Raw genomic sequence first — 17,683 nt, 5'->3', positions numbered from 1 at the left:
GAGGAAGGAGCTGAAGCTGCAGCAGCAGACTCTCAACTCTGTTGAAAACAATAAACCACGCAGGAGACCCCTGTGAGCATTATTATGAAACAAGGGAAGGGAGAGGAAAAGAGAAGGAGAAACGTGCGTCATCGTTGATCAGGACAAAAGATTTTGGAGTATTTGGGTTGAGAGCAATGAGAGGAAACAAGTCCAAACAGAGAAACCCTGAAGGCAGAATACAACAGAGTGGGAAAGGGTGATAAGAGTTTTCAGTACAACTCAGACAAAAATGCATGCATGTCGTTGATGAATATCTGTTTATTTTAATCGAAGTCAGGTTCAGCAAGACGAAATGAGACAAAGCATATCTACTAACAGCAATAATACATGCGTTTTACGTTCGAAAATCAACATTTCTGAAAGACAGAGTAAAAAATTATATTTTTGTTGCGTTCTTTTGTAATCTTTTGGCGTCTGGTGAACCTCAAAAAAACCGCGCCCTCAACATGTTGAGGGTTTTATGAACAACGCCAAAGAAATGGTAAAGTTCAGCATTTCTATGCCACAGGCGTCTAATCCTTTACTTTGATCACCCCTAACAGTATTTGATGAAGAGTTAAAATTATAAAGCGTCTTATTATGCAGTTCTTTCCAGCCTCCTGTTACTTTTCTCTCTTCAGTCCAAACACTCTCCTCACCAGGTTTTTCTCAAGCACTCCAATTATGGTCTTTTCTCAGGGTGCGTGACTAAGTTTCTCACTCGTATGAAGTAACATATAACGTTTAAGTTTCGCGTAGTTTATCTTTACTGTATTCAGATGGAAGGCTTAGTTATTATAATTCTATATGTTCAGTGTTGCATACAGTAACATATGTTTAATGCCATATTCAGACACATTTTATTACGTTAACTGTCAATATTGTAAATCACGTGCTCATTCAAACAGAGCTATTTTCTTATGTGTATCGCATTGTATTATGGAGCAACACGTGTCTCCGATTGCTACCTCTATCATCCTGAAGATGGAGGCAGTAAATTACATCCCAGAAGGCATTCACCTTCACACACAGACCTCATGAGGTGTTTGTTGTGTTTTGGAGACATGATACGTCGTCACTCTTATTGCCGACAGAACTACCGATGTCTGCCACATTACTTCACGTACATGTAAGATGTCGCTGCATTCCGAACCAACACATGAATTAAGATAAATAAATGGAGAGTAGTCTAAGTTTTCACAGCAGTGAGAATGAAGATTTATGTCGTCTGGGTTATTGCGCTGTGTAGTGTGGTCGATGTTTACCAACGTTTCTGAGGTCATACTGCCTCCGTCATCAGGGTTCATACCTCTGAAACTTTGGTAAACATCTACCATATTACACGGCGCAACAATCCAGAAGACAGAAATCTTTATAGAAAAACAATTCTGCTACCACTGCGCACCAGGGAACGCAGAGAAAGCCAGAGACTAATAATCACGGAAATCAAGTCGATTTCGACGGTAACGAAATATATAACACTGTGGAGAGTCTGCGGCCCAATATCCGATACTAGTTGTTTTATTATCTGTGGATACTAGTAATGACTTGTATTGGGCAGCCTGTTGGAGATAGTAATTATGGCTGCCGTTTTGGATGAGGTAGGAAAATCTGAAGAAAAATTGGTGGACGATGGAAATATCGATGAAATTGACGATATAGAAGGTGAAGATGGAGCAACAGAAGCTTCAAAGAAAAAGAAAAGGAAGAAGAAAAAGAAGAAGGCTGGTAAGGAGTAAAATGTTTTAAACCGTAAGTTATTAGACGTGTTCCAACCCCGGAATTTGGGTTTGTGTCGTTTTGAAATCTCAAAGGCCAGTTTTCAGAAAAATGTATTGTATGCCGTTCGACTTAAAACATTAACGCGCAAAGAATGAATAAACACACACACACACATATATATATATATATATATATATATATATATATATATATATATATATATATACATACACATACGTTTTCTTGCAGGCGCTGGTGAAGCATCCGCTGATGTACCAGGTGGGGGAGAAATTGAAAACGTGATTGAAGAAATTGGCGACAAATTAGGAAATGCAAAAATTAATGGAGCAGAGAACGAACTAGATGGTGAGTTAATAGAGTAATGCATGTAATTTGAACGTGTGTGACTACCTCCTTCCATGTGATTTCTTATTCATTAATCATTCATTGATTTAGCATTTTTCATTTCAGGGCATGTTTGGATTTCGGATTATTTAAATTGATATCAGTACTTTTTAATCACAGATGTAAGTGAATTGGAAACAATGTGGCTTCAGGTATCACATAGGTTATAGAGAAATAGTATACCAAAGGGGATGAGTGAAAGGGGAGGAGATGGTTAGGTGGACCAGATTCTGCAATTTTATTCACGTATTTAATGTGTGACAGGTTTGTTTAATTTAATTGACTTGATATTGTTTTTGTTGTTATGCATAAATAAAACAAGTCTTTGTTGATTGTGTTAGCAGATGAGACAAATACATGTTACAGATGCTTTAGTATGTGCCATATTATGAAGTTGTTCATGTCTCTTAATTACTTTCTTGCTGGTGATACTGTGATTTATTTGTGACATTCCATTGCTTGAACTTGTTGTTTACCTTCAGTCTTTTAAATTTGTTGATTATTTTCTCTTGCTGTTTTCTATTTGTTCATGTGAATTTGTGTTTCAGAGTTAGGTGATGATGCAAAAAAGAAGAGAAAAAAGCGTAAAAGTCGAGGAAAAGGCCAGAAAATCCAGACAGACCCTCCTTCCATTCCTATTGCAGAACTCTTTCCAGATGGTGAGCACTGAAATCCTGTTATTAGTTTTTTTTAAAAAAAGAGATCGCAGCTAATAAGATTTAAGTATAACATGACAGTTTTTTCTGAGTGCTTTTGGTGGTATTGTATGAGATAATAATTGAAAAGCAGATGAAACACACTTAGAAAGCCCTTTAGGACCATTCATTATCATTATGTGACGTGTGTTTAATATTTTTGTGCTGTAGGTGTGTTCCCTATAGGAGAGGAAATGGAATATCCTTTAGTTGGGGACTCTCGTACTGCTAAAGACCGATTTACAAGTGAAGAGAAACGTGCACTTGACCGACTTCATAATGATATTTACAATGAAGTACGTCATGCAGCAGAAGTTCATAGACAGGTATGTTGTTGGTCTAATTACAAGTGTAATCGGAACAGAAGAGTAACAGCAGTAGTTGCTAAGAATCTCATTAATTATTTGCTGTATCAAGAAATGTTTGAGACATATGTAGGACTTAATGACAAGAATTTGATCCATGTACATGATGATATCCACTTGTTAGAAAATGCATTTATGGGTTTTGTCTTTTGTCCTTTAATTTTGTTAAGACAAGTTTTGCTTTACAGTTGCTGTTAAGTAATGGTATTTGTTACTCCTTGCTTTAAATTTAAATTCTGTTCATTTGTTGAGCGTGTCAAGTTGCAATTGTATCTCAACATGTCGTCATCATTATGGGTTCTACAACCTATTATAGGCCTTGACCAACCCAATCCCAACATGTAACATAATTTATTTCTCAGACTCGGCAGCACATCCAGAAGTGGGTTAAACCGGGGATGACAATGATTGAAATCTGTGAAGAACTTGAGTCAGTAGCGCGCAAGTTGATCCAGGAAGATGGGCTGAAAGCTGGATTGGCATTCCCAACAGGCTGCTCTCGCAATCATTGTGCTGCCCATTACACTCCAAATGCAGGTGACACGACTGTTCTGCAGTATGACGATGTTACCAAGATTGATTTTGGAACTCATATCAATGGTGAGTCATTGTTGGTGTCACATGCATAGTGCATCAAGGATTCAAATCTAAAAAGTAGGCTTGTTCTGAGGTGTTGCATCTTGTAGTCTTATAGATATTTCAGAGGTTCTGACTGCCCCCATCATCAGTATTGGTCAGTATCTGCCTGACTACATGGTACAGCCATCTTCATACTTGTTACTGTGAGAATCTGAAATCTCACTGATTTAAAAAAAAAAGGAGTCTTTATAAAAGGTTTTCAGGATAATCTTACTTTCATTTTTAGTTTTAACTGTGCAGTGTGGTAAACTGATTTTCATTTATTACAGAGAACTTGTACGTGGCCAAATTCATGGCTAAGATAGTGATGCCAGTGTCTTGGAAAACGTGATAGCAATGTGGTGTCATTTCTTTATTCTCTATATTTTTAGACAGCAGGCAGATGATAAATTCTGTTGGAGAAATATTCATGCTCTTAGAATATTTCTTAACGTCATCACATTGAATTGAATTTTTACTGCTGCGACTAAGAAAATGTGTATCCCATTGCACTGTTATGAGAATGTGCTCTGTAACAAGACCAACAAGGACCATAAGATTCCCCAATCAGGATGATAACCAGTGCCAGTTAGGATTCAGATCTTGTGTTTCCTGAATGTGAGATGAAAGAGCTGCAGAGTTTAAATTTTAATTGTTTTCCTTTCAGGTCGTATTATTGATTGTGCATTCACTTTGGCATTTGATCATAAGTATGATAAGCTAATTGAAGCTGTACGTGATGCTACAAATACTGGAATTAAGGTAAGATTTAAATAAGCTGGAAATTAATTTTTTTTGAAGTCCCAAACATTCTAGAGCACTAGTTCTGGCAGAGAATTGAATACAGGAAGATGGAAAGAAGAAAATAGTACTATTCAACACAGACTTTTTAATTTCTGAAAGTAAGCTAAAAATGAATGAATTGTTTTTGTAAATTACTGATTCTGATGGTTGTGGTAAAATACATTTAATGTAATGCTAACAAGAATTTTGTGGATCACAATTTCAGAGGCACTGTAACAAATAACATGGAAAATGAGAAGAAATATGTGCACGAACTGCTTCATACACCATTGTTCTTAATCCACGCAGTATACCAACTCTGCAGTACCTGCTTGGAATTTCTTCATTTATGTTTTCATTTATAACTTTCTTTCTCAGGCTGCTGGTATTGATGTTCAGCTGTGTGATATAGGTGCAGCAATCCAAGAGGTAATGGAGTCATATGAGGTGGAGCTGGATGGTAAGGTATATCAAGTCAAGTCCATTAGGAACCTGAATGGTCACTCCATCTCACCTTATCGTAAGTACTTCAAAGCAGACATAAATATGGATAGTAAAGTTGAATATTACAACCTTCAAATATGGTACTCTTACTAGACAGGTGACATGTTGAGATACAGAACTGGCAGCAGTGTGGTGTTTTACGCTTTTTGTGTATGTGCACGTGTGCTTGTGTGATCCTGAATATCTCATTGGCTTTGAAGTTTATTTATTGCAGGTAAAAGATGAGTTCTTGTTATGTGACAATGAAGTCCGAATTTTGTGTTTAAGAAGCAATATAATGTGCCATATTATAAACAAATAGTACTTGGATCTAGTGGGTCACCCATATTTTTAAGTGCAACACGAAATAGGGTGGAAGGTCAGTTAATGGATGCAAAATGTATGTATATTCATAATTTGTAATTAATTCAGTAAGAACAGAAATATTATATATACATATGATGTGCAATAACGCACAGTAATTTGGTCTAATGCCAGGGAACACCAAACAGCTGTAATTCTCACCCCCACCCCTAAACAGACATGGCATCCACTCTCCCAGGAAGAACGTCCTGGAACATAAAGCAATATTATGAATTACCTGGTGGACATTACATTGGCTAACCACTTTCAAGGAGCATTTGCTGGGTGCAGAGACAAAATTTAGAACACAGAATGAAAGAGAATTTATAGATGTTTACCCAACAGAAGCCTGCACAGAAGTCATCCTCGAGTTTGCAAATGTTTATGCAAGTTTAAAGATCATGTTCATAGTTTTAATGTGGTTTGTGTTGAAGACCTATCTTGTTCTTACAATCAGCATTAATGTGTATTTATTACTAATTAACACTAAAATATTCTGCTTATGTATAGATTCTTTTTCTAAATTTTTCGCATTAATATTAAAGTAAGCTCTATATGTGCTCTGCAGATAAGGGTTGGTAAATGTGATATTAATAATCTTCCCTTTCATTATTCTCTGCTAGGTATCCATGCTGGTAAGACTGTGCCAATAGTGAAAGGTGGGGAAGCAACAGTCATGGAGGAAAATGAGTACTATGCGATTGAAACATTTGGCTCAACAGGGCGTGGCCAAGTTCATGATGATATGGAAGTATCACATTATATGAAGAATTTTGAAGTTGGTTATGTACCATTGAGGTAAGATCATGCTTTAGCGTATTGTGATGTGATTTGTAGACAGTATCAGAGACCATTGGTACCTCTCCTGACTATAGTTGAATCAGCTTTGTATGGTAACTTTGACCTTGATTTGATATTAAAAGTTTTTGCTTGTGTTTTTATAATAAGAAAATCTGGTTTGAAGTAACTCTTTATCACAGTGGCTTAATGCTAAAAATACATTTTATTAGTGACTACTTAAAATTTATAGGCCCTTCACATACTTGTTTGCTGCTAGATTCATATTAACTTGTAATATATAGTCATAAATATAGAAGTATACCAAAAAGTTATGTATACACATTTAGTGAATTAAATATAGACATTTTAATAAACTAAATCAATACATATGTCAGCACTGATATTTAGTGAATTAGCAGATCTATTGTTGGTGTTCAAAATAACCACTGTTAGCTTTGTGGCACAGTTGACAATGGTCAGCACCTGATAACAAGGTTAATATTCAGTATTATAATGTGTATACTTCTTTTTGGAACCCTCTGTATATGCATAATGTGTAAGTGTGATTGTATTTCATCTATCATGTTTTCCTTCCAGATTGCTGTCATCAAAGTCTCTGTTGAATGTGATCAACAAGCATTTTGGTACATTGGCTTTCTGTCGCCGTTGGCTGGATCGTGTTGGTTGCACCAAATACCAGATGGCTCTTAAGGATCTATGTGATAAGGGTGTTGTTGATCCCTATCCTCCATTGTGTGATGTGAAAGGAAGTTACACTGCACAATTTGAACATACCATTCTTTTGAGACCAACTTGTAAAGAGGTTGTTAGTCGTGGAGAAGATTACTGAAATATGTTTGTTCTTGTTCTCATGAAGTTAGATTTAGAATTAGTCTTCTCTACTATTTGTGGTATGTTTTTTTTTTTCTGAATATGAAAGGTTGACAAAAATTCCTTGAACAGCTTACATTTTATTGCATTGCATTTTGGTTATTAATTATGTCTTTAATATGTTCAAGGTTTTTTGGCCCTCTCTGGATGTTTAAGACTGGTCTAAAATTGGTTTATTATGTTACTATTGAGTATGTCTTAGGAATAAAATACAGTACGAATTGGAAGTATGATATGATATCAGGGTTACATATGTACTACAGGCCTTGTTAAAATTTGTATTAGACTTCTGTTGTCTACTTAATGGAATATGTATTTCATTTTGCCCAGTGCAGCATTTTGTAGGAAATTGATCATATTTATTGGTGGTCAACAGTAACACATGAAACCTGAAAATTGGAGCAAGAGAATTTAGCTGTATACACTTTTTCAAGTTTTTTAAGATATTTATTGCAGAAATACACACTTGCCAAGATATAATTTTATCGCTGGTTTGTTTCATAAAATATTTATGAACTTTGTGCTGCAATACTGTGTAAAATCCATAGTGCATGTGTAAAGAGGGATTAGTTATGATCTAAAATTGACACTTCTTATGATCAATATTGTTACCATTTTTGTATAGACACTGGTTGGAACTATTGAAGTTTGCATCTTCATTCAGTTTTACTAGTAACATTTCTTATGAAGTTTGATCCACAAAATTTATGAGAAAGTTAAACCACTGTGTCATACATGACATTTAATCTTGTCCAGTTCACTAATCAAGTTTACTAATTAATCTGTATAATCAAGTGTCAGATATTTGTAATTTATGCCATGGGAGAGAGCAGCTTAAGCCTATATCTATTAGTTCTGAGATTTTGATTAATCAAATTGTTGGTCTTTTATTTTCATTTCACAATTATGACAGAATTGTGAAATTTTTCATCATTATTTCATCTTCCCACTACTTATCTACCAGAGGTAGTTAACATTTCTTGTGGTAGATAGAAGGTGGGAGACTTAAAGAATTTGTGTGCTTAATTTTCTATTGAGAAAAGCTTAATGAATATTGTATGTGGGCATACCTTCTCTCCCAGTACTGAAGAAAATTATTGCAGGAAAATTGATCTTCAACACACAAAGAAATGCCTTTCCTTTTTGTTGCTGTGCATGTTTGTAAGAGGTATAGGTAATTCAAGTGTTCTCGTATCATTTTAATAAGTTCATAATATATGTATTAATTTTAGTCTTGTTTTATATGCAAAATTATGTCTAGAAATATTATTTTTATTAGGCACTATATTTCAACAAGAATTGTACACAGTGTAGTAAGTTATCATAAACTGAATTGTTTTTCTGTATTTTACTTTGAGAGGTTGGATTTTTTTAACAAAAGACTGAAATATATTTCCTGTAAACTATAGTTAGCTGCAAATTTTCTTGTGAAACCAGAGTGTTTACCAGTTGTTTAAACTACTTTCAGGGTTTATTTCACAAACGTTATATGTCACCATGGGATGGTGAACTTCATAGCTGTTTTATGTGTGTATTCATTATGCTGTGATTTTTTTCTCATGCCAGTTCCTTGAGATTAAAATGAGGTAAATTCCTATTTTTCTCACTCCCTTATTTACATGTGGCCAATGGCTTCTGTGGTGACCAGTTATAGAGGTCTATTAAAAATTTTATTTTTATTCTAACCTGTTGGAAAAGTTCTCCTTCCTGTCCCTTCCCATTTATCCATCATTACTGTTGCTACAGCAGAGTTCCAGCAGTAAAACATGTTTTAGATCTGTCTTCTATATTCAATAAATTTTGCTGATAATAATGTCATTTGTTGTTAATTTGTTTATTGCTGTTGGAACTTTGATATGTAGCACAAAGAGGCTTATTGTAGAAATGTATGTACATAATGGTTGAGTATCTACTGGGAAGTCATTGCTGTGTTTCAATTGGTAAGTTTTGAGTTTGTGATCAGGAATTTGCAAAGTATCTGCCCCTAAAGTAACAATTTCTTTCATTTATTGGTTTATATTGGACTGCTGTCAGCCATGTCAAAACGTACTGTTTGATATTCAAACAAAAGGAAATAGAAACATTATTTTTCTTTAAAAAAGATACTACATATTGGATTTTGACCTTTGATTTATTGGACTTTGAGACAGAATGGATTGGTCTGAAACATTTTTGAAGTCTGTTAAAATAACATATTAAACTCTGTCATTGGTACCTTAAAAAATGTATTCAGTTTATTTTAATAGAGTGACCCTGTCGGACGAAATTAGTTCGCCGAAATACATCAATTGGTATTCGAAGAGCTATGGAATTATCGATCGTAATTCCGATGCAGAGAGCACAGTTGATATCCTCATGACGTCACTTATGTTGGTATTTCGTGTGTGGAACATTGTGGTCTTTTATGAAGTCGCAGTAGGAGTTATGGTAGCACATGGTAGCCAGTTGTGATGGTTTTAATTAAAAGTTAGTCAGAAAATGGTTTTTGAAACAAGTCAAGAAAGACATCGACCTGGCGTACTAAAACAACAGAATAAAGCACATAAGCACGGTAGGCACAGAAGTAAAGGCGCCATTGACAGTGCTATAAAAGGTATTGGAACAACTCGATTTTTTTTTTAAATAATATAGACGTGGTGAGATTTGAGATTTTCATATCTGTCAGGATGATGATGTTCTGGATTTTGGTGTCGTGTAGAGTCGTCAGTAGGTACCAAAGTTTAGGAGAACATACTGTCTTCATTTTCAGGGCTGAAGTAACGATGCTGGGAAGTGGGATTCAGCCCTTAAGATGGAGAACCATCGACGAGTCCACACGGCACCAAAAATCCAGAAGAATATTATCATCCTGACCACCTTGACAACCTAAAATCTTTACATCCTGTTACTTCCTCCATGATTTCAGAAACCCTAAACATGTATTCTTACCTGCCGGTGAATGACTAATTTAGAAGTATTGTAAAATGCAACAATTTTTGCAGGGAGAACTTCAGCTAAAGTTTTCACTAAGAAAGCACGTCATGAACTTCGTAAAGAGGAAAGAAGGAATAAAGCTTCCCAAATAAGGCAGAAGAAACGGGATGAAATTTTATTCAGAAAACGTTCTCTAGGTGGTGGATCTTCAGCGCCCTTTCTTATAGCAGTTATTTCTTTGTGTGATGACATTGACCCTCTTGGTGCTGTGGAATTTCTAAAGCAAGCAGATGAGGAAGCAGTTGTTACACAGAGTCGTGAAGGAATTTTACATATAAGGTAAAATTAATCATACTAAAGAAGCCTCTGTAGTAAACATTTTGCTTGATACTGTCCTAAATTGTACATTTTTCAGTAAATCATAAAAGGGCAGGCTGCAGAAGCAGAGATAATGACATCTAAGAATTATTATTTCTTTTTAATTTTCTTCATATATATTAGCATTGCCATAAAATTTATGTATGTAGCTGGTTGGTGGGAGGTGATGAACAAGTTACTGAAAACTGGATATTCAGGAAATGACAACTATAAAGAGAAGAGTAATTCATCACTCTGATTATTAGCACTGTGCGCAAGTGAATAAGACCAAATGTTCAGGAGATCATTTGTACATAAGATGTACAAAGTAAGCATGGAATGGAGGACAGAAGAAGTGCTTGCAGAAGTTTGGTGGAAAACCTCTTTGACTTGAGAATAAGGAGGTTGGAGGATAATATTACAGACCATATGAAATTGATATAACTGGTATAGGATCATCCTTGTGGTTGAGGCGTGATTTAAGGTACTAACCTGGCATTAATCTGGATGGGCTGAAGAAAACTGGATTCCTTAATTAGTATTGACAGTGTCTGGGCCCAGTACCTTCTGAATGCATAGCTCACCACTCTTGGGTATTATACCATCTGGTTATCTTATCAGATAGTTCTGCAGTCATAGCTATAAGCTGCCTTATTTCTTCCAGCATTCCTAGGTTCAAACAGCGGTTCTCAGTCATGGTTCCTTTGCATGGAGATTTGTATAGCATTCTGGATGCATTAAAAGTGGCTGACACAGTCCTTTTCCTGGTCTCGGCATGTCAGCAACATGGCGTGGATGCAGTGGGAGAAAAGATATTGACCTCTTCTTTAGCACAGGGACTACCTTCCACCATTGTGGCTGTAATGGATTTGGACAGCTTACCACCCAAGGTAACAATTATGAAAATGGATTGGCTAATATAGTAAACAAATCACTGCTCAGAAAACAGTAGACAAGGTAGACTATAACTGATTTGTAAAAATTCCTATCATACAGTAGTCAATAATTTTACTGTAGACATTTTCATTTGGATTTTGTGATGAGTCTTCCATTAAAATTATGTGGTTAATAAAATATATTTTACATTTTTCTAAACTTCATCACCATAGGACATTTTAATTTTACTTACAGCTGAGGGTGAGAAACATTTAAAACCAGAAAACTGTATTAAATGGTTAATATTTTTCACATTTTACATTCAGAATAACATACAAATTACTACATGACCACATATTCTTTTTAGAGTGGAGCCTGTCATCACATTTCGTACACCAATAAACACTGTTCCTCTTCTTCCTGTGCTTGTGATAGACAACACACGACTTTGGTCTTGCTCCTTTTTCAGTTGGCTATTTCTCGCTTCAAGAATTATTGGAACAAATTCTTTGTTTAAAAACAATTCAAGTGTATTTACAGATTCATATAAATATATTTTTCTGCCCTTTGGGGACTGAAACTACCTATGAAATTTTCTCTTTGAGCCCTTCATTTTTGCATACATTGCTGAATAAAGTCTGTAGAATTGGCCAAGTCTTCTATATTCAGAGTTTGATCACAATGTAAGCAGAAGGGGCTCAAAGAACATTTGAAATGTCATAATTGCTGTCTTCATGGCCAAGTTGTTGTGGGATATAATACAAATGTATTAAAATGGGATTTATTCAACTTTTGTTGCAGAAGCGACATGATGGAAAGCAGAATCTTCAAAAAGCATTATCATGTTGGTTGCCTGATGAAAAAATTATGACTTTGAGCCAATCCACTGATGGACTGGCAATTCTTCGGCGAACAGGAAGTCAGAAGCAGCGTTCTGTTAACCACCGTGATGTACGACCCCATCTTTTTGCAGAAATTGCGGATTACACTCCAGATGCTGAGGTGATTGCATATAGGGCATGTTGGTTTAGCAGTAGCTAACATCTTAGCACATTACGTATCATTTTGGTTTAAAACTTATGTGCTCCAGTTCTTGGACATGTAATTTAATTTTCACTGTGCATTAGTTAATAAGACATTTACTGTGGTGATGATCAAATCAAGAGTTTGAGATGGGTGGCACATGTATAATACACAAGGAACATGAAAAATGTTTTTAGAATGTTGGTCAAAATGTCTGAAGGGAAGCGATTACTTAAAAGACACAGGCATATATTTAAGGATGGTATTGAAATTGATCTTATAGAAATAATTTTTGACCTTTTAACTTGGCTCTGGACAGGGTTCAATATCAGGCTCTCTTGAACAGGTTATTGGACCATCAGGTTCCATAAAAGGTAAGGAATTTCAGAACCATTTGAGCAACTGTCAGTGTCTCATTATGGACTATGCCCTATTAAGTTGGTCACATTTTTTATGGTAAGGTTAACTGCATTGTTAGTAGCACAAAAGATGTAAATCTGTAAACTGACTATTGAATTGTTTTGCCTATTATTCTTAGGGCTCTTTAGGCACTTTGAAAGTGACTGGCTATGTGCGCTATCAACCCATGTGTGTCAATTCCCTTGTCCACATCCCAGGCTGGGGAGATTTTCAGATGTCTCAGATTGATGCTGCTGAGGATCCACATCCATTGGAGAAAGGAAGGAAAGGAGGCAGAAAAGATGTCAATGAAACAATGGATGAAGATGAGAGGGTGTTGGAAATTGCTGATCCCGTGATACAGGTTTGATTTACGATCTCCTCAGGGTTTAGCAGAGTTGTGTTGATATACTAATTTGTTTTTTAAGCACTGTTACAAATTGTATTGTGAGATGTTTTCTTTGCATATTTGGGTTTGTACTTCACTGTTGTGTGGTCTGAAAAATCAGATGTTATTGCTGTAGGCTTCTTGTGTGTGCTCGTGATGATGAAGTAATATGCTAAAGATAAATTCCTTTGTAGAAAGAGAGCTGTTAGAATCAAGCACATAAGGTTGTAAGAACACAAGAAGGGAGTAAATAAGATATTTTTTCCCATGCAGAGGATTCTTTCAGTTAATTGGCTACCCGTCTCATTGTGGAAGCCGATCTTGTAACTCACATGTCTAGTGTCATATTTGTCTCACTCTATTATGATTATATATTGATGTGAAGGAGTCACTTCAAACTGAAAACATCCCAGATCCTATGGAAGGTGAACAGACATGGCCTACTGAGGAGGAACTTGCAGAAGCTGAGGAGCAGTCTAGAGCTATGAAACGCAGAATAAAGAAGGTACCAAAGGGAATGTCAGAGTATCAGGCAGCTTGGATACCTGACAGTGATGCAGGTGTGATAGAGTTTTACTTATATGAGATGGAATTATATACCTCATTTTGGTGTACTGTAAGTCAAGTAATGTCCCTAAAAATATCATACAGTGGAAGAATTTTGTTAGATGAATGTTTTCGTATGCAATATCATTTTATGAAGGTGTGATGTGTTGTGACTGTGCTACGTATGGGAACTAATGCCATGAACGCAATCAAACGTTTTTTTTTCCTCATGTTTGTAAATTTTGCAATCAGTGTAACATTCACCTCCTGTAGGGGACTGGATGTCATTTATACTTGAATCCCTTCTGTTATCTCTTAAGACATTATTGATCAGATTTTGTGTTATCCTACATAGAGGTCCAAGTTGGTTTATGTATATTGCAGTGTTGAAATGTTGTATGCAGTTTTGGCATTTATATTTTCAGAAGTGGCGAAATTTGCTACTCTAATTTCATTATAATTGCTACTCTAATTAATAATTTCACACAAAGAATTGGATCTTTCAAGTGTCAAATTTTACTATTGCATTACTTCACCATTGAATCCAGAGTAACTCTAGGGACTACTCCCCTCCATTTAGTGCCGAGTTTAAGAATTTGTGGAATTATGCCTCTAGTTTCTCACGCATCCTCATTGTGTCTCGCTTAATTAAGCATAGGGACATATGTACCTTTTACTAGGACTGTTAGCAAGTTCCTGGAAATGGAAAATATCTTAATACCTTGGAAAGAAGTTCTGTTATAGGTATTTTGCAACTTTTCTTTTCCAGAGGAAGTTGATATTAGTGAAGATGATGAGTGTGGTATGAATGTTGACTTGGATGCAGTGAGCGAAGAAAACACCTCTGATGGAGAACAGGCCGATGAAGGGGAATTTGATACTGTGACGATGACTGACTTTGGTGTTGATGCTGAACGATATGATGAAAGAATGGACTTGATGGAGGAGGAAGAGACTATGAAGAAGATTAAGGGTAGGTAGTGAATGGAAAAGGTTCTGCTCATTTAATGATAGTAATCATTTGAGTTAAGCAAAATAGTGTTAACATTTATCAAAACATGTATAGGTGGATATATGCTATTAGTGTATTAGCATATTGTTGTGTAGCTGCATGAAGAGTATTTTTTCTTTAATTTCCAGAAGCACGAATGGAGCAACTCTTCCCTGATGAGCTTGACACTCCAATGGATACTCCAGCAAGGGTCCGTTTTCAGAAGTATCGTGGTCTTAAGTCATTTAGAACATCCCCATGGGATCCCAAAGAGAATCTTCCAAGTGAATATAGCAGGATATTCCAGTTTGAGAACTTTGATCGCACACGCAAAAGGATTATGAAGGAGGAATCAAAGGAAGGAGTTTTGGTGTGTATACTGAATCAAATAAGCATGAATTTAAGCCACTGCAATTTTTATGTTGCTCTTGAATAACTTCTAACTCTTGACACATTAGAATTGGGTAAATCAATCAGAACTTTCTTTTTATATATTTTGATGATATTTATTGTTAATTTATGAGTCTTAACATGTAATATTTTCTATGAAAGTTCATTGTACCTGTCTGTGGAAAAAAAGAGAATAAATGTTGATAGTTGTCAGTCTGGATGCCATACATCTTTCTAGGTTTAAGATCTCCATGAAGTGTGTGTTAGTAAAATATATTAATTATGGGAGATGATTTTTGTAATTAATTTTATATTTCTGTTAAACAAATGAATATGTAAGTTCATATATTGCTTTGTTGGCAGCCTGGTTGGTATGTCACTGTTCATGTCATCGGAGTTCCACAGCATCTGTTTAACTCTCGTCGGCCGAATCAACCACTTGTTCTATGTGGAATGTTGCCACATGAACAAAAAATGTCTGTTCTGAACTTTGTTGTCAGGCATCCAAATGTTGGAAAGCACACACAGCAGCCAGTCAGAGCAAAGGAGCAACTAATCTTCCATTGTGGTTACAGGAGATTTAAAGCATGCCCTATTTTTAGTCAACATACTAATGGCACTAAACATAAAGTAAGTATTTTCACATTTTTGAAGTACTAGATCTTCCACAGTACTGTATAAAGTAAGTTTCATATTTTGAAACATACCAAACATTTGTCTGAGAGTGTACATCCGAAATGATAAGCATTATAATTTTGTTGCATTTTTGAATATGATAATTGGGTTCCTTACATCTTGGTCTCAGTCTGGCTTTTTGGTATTTTCCTTTTGCTTTCATGTTCAAAACCTTCTACTTTATGTGAGTCATCTGACAATCATATCTTTCCATCTTTATCTTGCCACAGGTATTCCTCAATTTCTTCTCACTTAGTTTGATTATACAAACTCCAGTGCTTCAAAAGAGGAATTAAGTATTTATAGAAATCAACCTAGAATGGCATGAACCACACACATATAGGTGTGAACAAATTATTGTAATGTTGGATAAATGTAATTTTCCTTTTGCTTTTTTTTTAAAATTTCGGTTATGTTCCTTTGCAGTATGAACGATTCTTCCGGCCAGAAGGTACTGTGGTAGCAAGTGTTTTTGCTCCAATTATGTTCCCACCAAGCTCTGTGTTAGTGTACAAGGAGATGAAAGATCATTCTCAGGTAGGTTTCATGAATTAGGTGCTTTTTTTTCATAGTTTAAAAGTGTTATGCAGATGCTAAGATGAAATAGTGGAAACTTTTTATATTACAAGAATAGCTCTACACAATCAACAGAAATCATTTCTGAATTTTGCATCTCATCTTATGAAGTAGGCAAAGTACTTTCGTAAATGTAGAATGTTTTCAAATGTTATATCATTGTGTTAGCAAAAGAATCTTTATTTTTTGCAGGAACTAGTTGCAACAGGACACCTGCTGTCTGTGAACCCAGACCGAATTATTGCAAAGCGTGTTGTACTGTCAGGACATCTGTTTAAAGTGAACAAGCGTTCTGCAGTTGTAAGATTCATGTTCTTCAACCGCGAAGATATAGAATGGTTTAAGCCAGTAGAATTGAGAACAAAATATGGGCGGAGGGGACATATTAGAGAACCCTTAGGTGAGTAATATTAATACATAGTTTAAAGAAGTATACTCACATGTTAGGTATCCTAGGATCAAGAAAACATAGTTAAAATATGCATGTTGTGTCTCGAACATCTAGATTGGGATATTTGAGAAAATAACCTGTTTCAATTTCACTTGAAGTTGTCATTACTTAACCCAGTTGCATTTAATCTGATATAGGACAGCTAAGTATGTCAAATGAGTGATTTTCTGATCTATCTTGGTGATGAGTAGGTGATATGAGAGTTTGAGCTGCATATACATTAACACTGAATGTTTCTTTTGAAATCAACTTGTTAATATAGATGTTCCATAAAAATAGGTACACTTCAGAAGTCACAAATCCCTAATAACAGAGAGAAATGATATTATACAGTCATATTGGTAAGGTGATGTAAGAGAATGTGGCAGAATTGTGAATAAATTCGGAATAGAACAGCACTCTGTCAAAAGCACAGTGTGTTTCTGTGATCCACTCTGATCTTTTTATTGATGTCCACATAGTGATATTATTAAAAATATGTGTATAAAGCTTACAGTACATTTATATTTTCACTTATTTCAGGTACTCATGGTCATATGAAGTGTGTGTTTGATGGACAGCTGAAATCTCAAGACACAGTGCTGATGAATATTTACAAACGTGTATTTCCAAAGTGGACATACGAACCATATGTAAATGTGCCACAGTCACTGTATGATTCTTTGGTTGTTGGTTGTGATGAAAGTATGAATTAATTGTGATTATGTAGACATGTCTACATATGTTTTTAATAACTAATAAAATTTTTGGAGAACAAAGTGTATGAAATGAAATTTGTTATCTGCAGTTTATGTGAGATCAGTTTATCCACGGAAGAGACTGAACATTGTATCTCCTGTACTGGTAAGTAACCAACCAACATAAGGTTAGAACCACTTTTAATGGTCATGATAAAATAAATTATGTACTGATAATTCATTGCCTTTACTTCTTAACTATTGTATTAAAAATGAGAAAGTGAGTATTTGGAGA

General features: G+C 35.4%; 2 protein-coding genes across 2 annotated transcripts; both read left to right on the top strand.

The window, feature by feature from the left end:
* Window positions 1-1,251: 1,251 nt before the first annotated feature.
* Window positions 1,252-8,723, top strand: und (methionyl aminopeptidase und). Its single transcript, XM_022058195.2, has 9 exons — window positions 1,252-1,749; window positions 1,993-2,109; window positions 2,697-2,807; window positions 3,015-3,169; window positions 3,571-3,808; window positions 4,494-4,588; window positions 4,988-5,129; window positions 6,079-6,253; window positions 6,833-8,723. The coding sequence occupies exons 1-9, from the start codon at window positions 1,602-1,604 to the stop codon at window positions 7,083-7,085; spliced, it is 1,434 nt and encodes a 477-aa protein (XP_021913887.2). The 5' UTR covers window positions 1,252-1,601; the 3' UTR covers window positions 7,086-8,723.
* Window positions 8,724-9,467: 744 nt separating this feature from the next.
* Window positions 9,468-17,469, top strand: Tsr1 (Tsr1 ribosome assembly factor). Its single transcript, XM_022058186.2, has 12 exons — window positions 9,468-9,719; window positions 10,108-10,378; window positions 11,061-11,286; window positions 12,074-12,274; window positions 12,834-13,058; window positions 13,468-13,642; window positions 14,398-14,601; window positions 14,769-14,989; window positions 15,373-15,639; window positions 16,111-16,221; window positions 16,453-16,660; window positions 17,234-17,469. The coding sequence occupies exons 1-12, from the start codon at window positions 9,605-9,607 to the stop codon at window positions 17,404-17,406; spliced, it is 2,397 nt and encodes a 798-aa protein (XP_021913878.1). The 5' UTR covers window positions 9,468-9,604; the 3' UTR covers window positions 17,407-17,469.
* Window positions 17,470-17,683: the final 214 nt, after the last annotated feature.

Source organism: Zootermopsis nevadensis, unplaced genomic scaffold (assembly GCF_977971745.1).
Source record: "Zootermopsis nevadensis isolate Lab colony 2312 unplaced genomic scaffold, Znev_1.0 Znev_ptg000002l, whole genome shotgun sequence".
Classification (NCBI taxonomy): Eukaryota; Metazoa; Arthropoda; class Insecta; order Blattodea; family Termopsidae; genus Zootermopsis; species Zootermopsis nevadensis.
The sequence above is the reverse complement of the archived record's forward strand: the minus strand, read 5'-3'. Positions and strand labels throughout refer to the sequence as shown.

What these genes read in the sequence shown, in the direction of transcription:
- und (XM_022058195.2), top strand. Translation starts at nt 1,602, where the DNA reads ATGGCTGCCGTTTTGGATGAGGTAGGAAAATCTGAAGAAAAATTGGTG. An exon ending in CAGCAGAAGTTCATAGACAG is followed by an intron (nt 3,170 to 3,570) that starts GTATGTTGTTGG and finishes TTTATTTCTCAG; the next exon opens with ACTCGGCAGCACATCCAGAA. An exon ending in TCACTCCATCTCACCTTATC is followed by an intron (nt 5,130 to 6,078) that starts GTAAGTACTTCA and finishes ATTCTCTGCTAG; the next exon opens with GTATCCATGCTGGTAAGACT.
- Tsr1 (XM_022058186.2), top strand. Translation starts at nt 9,605, where the DNA reads ATGGTTTTTGAAACAAGTCAAGAAAGACATCGACCTGGCGTACTAAAA. An exon ending in TGGACAGCTTACCACCCAAG is followed by an intron (nt 11,287 to 12,073) that starts GTAACAATTATG and finishes CTTTTGTTGCAG; the next exon opens with AAGCGACATGATGGAAAGCA. An exon ending in CTAATGGCACTAAACATAAA is followed by an intron (nt 15,640 to 16,110) that starts GTAAGTATTTTC and finishes GTTCCTTTGCAG; the next exon opens with TATGAACGATTCTTCCGGCC.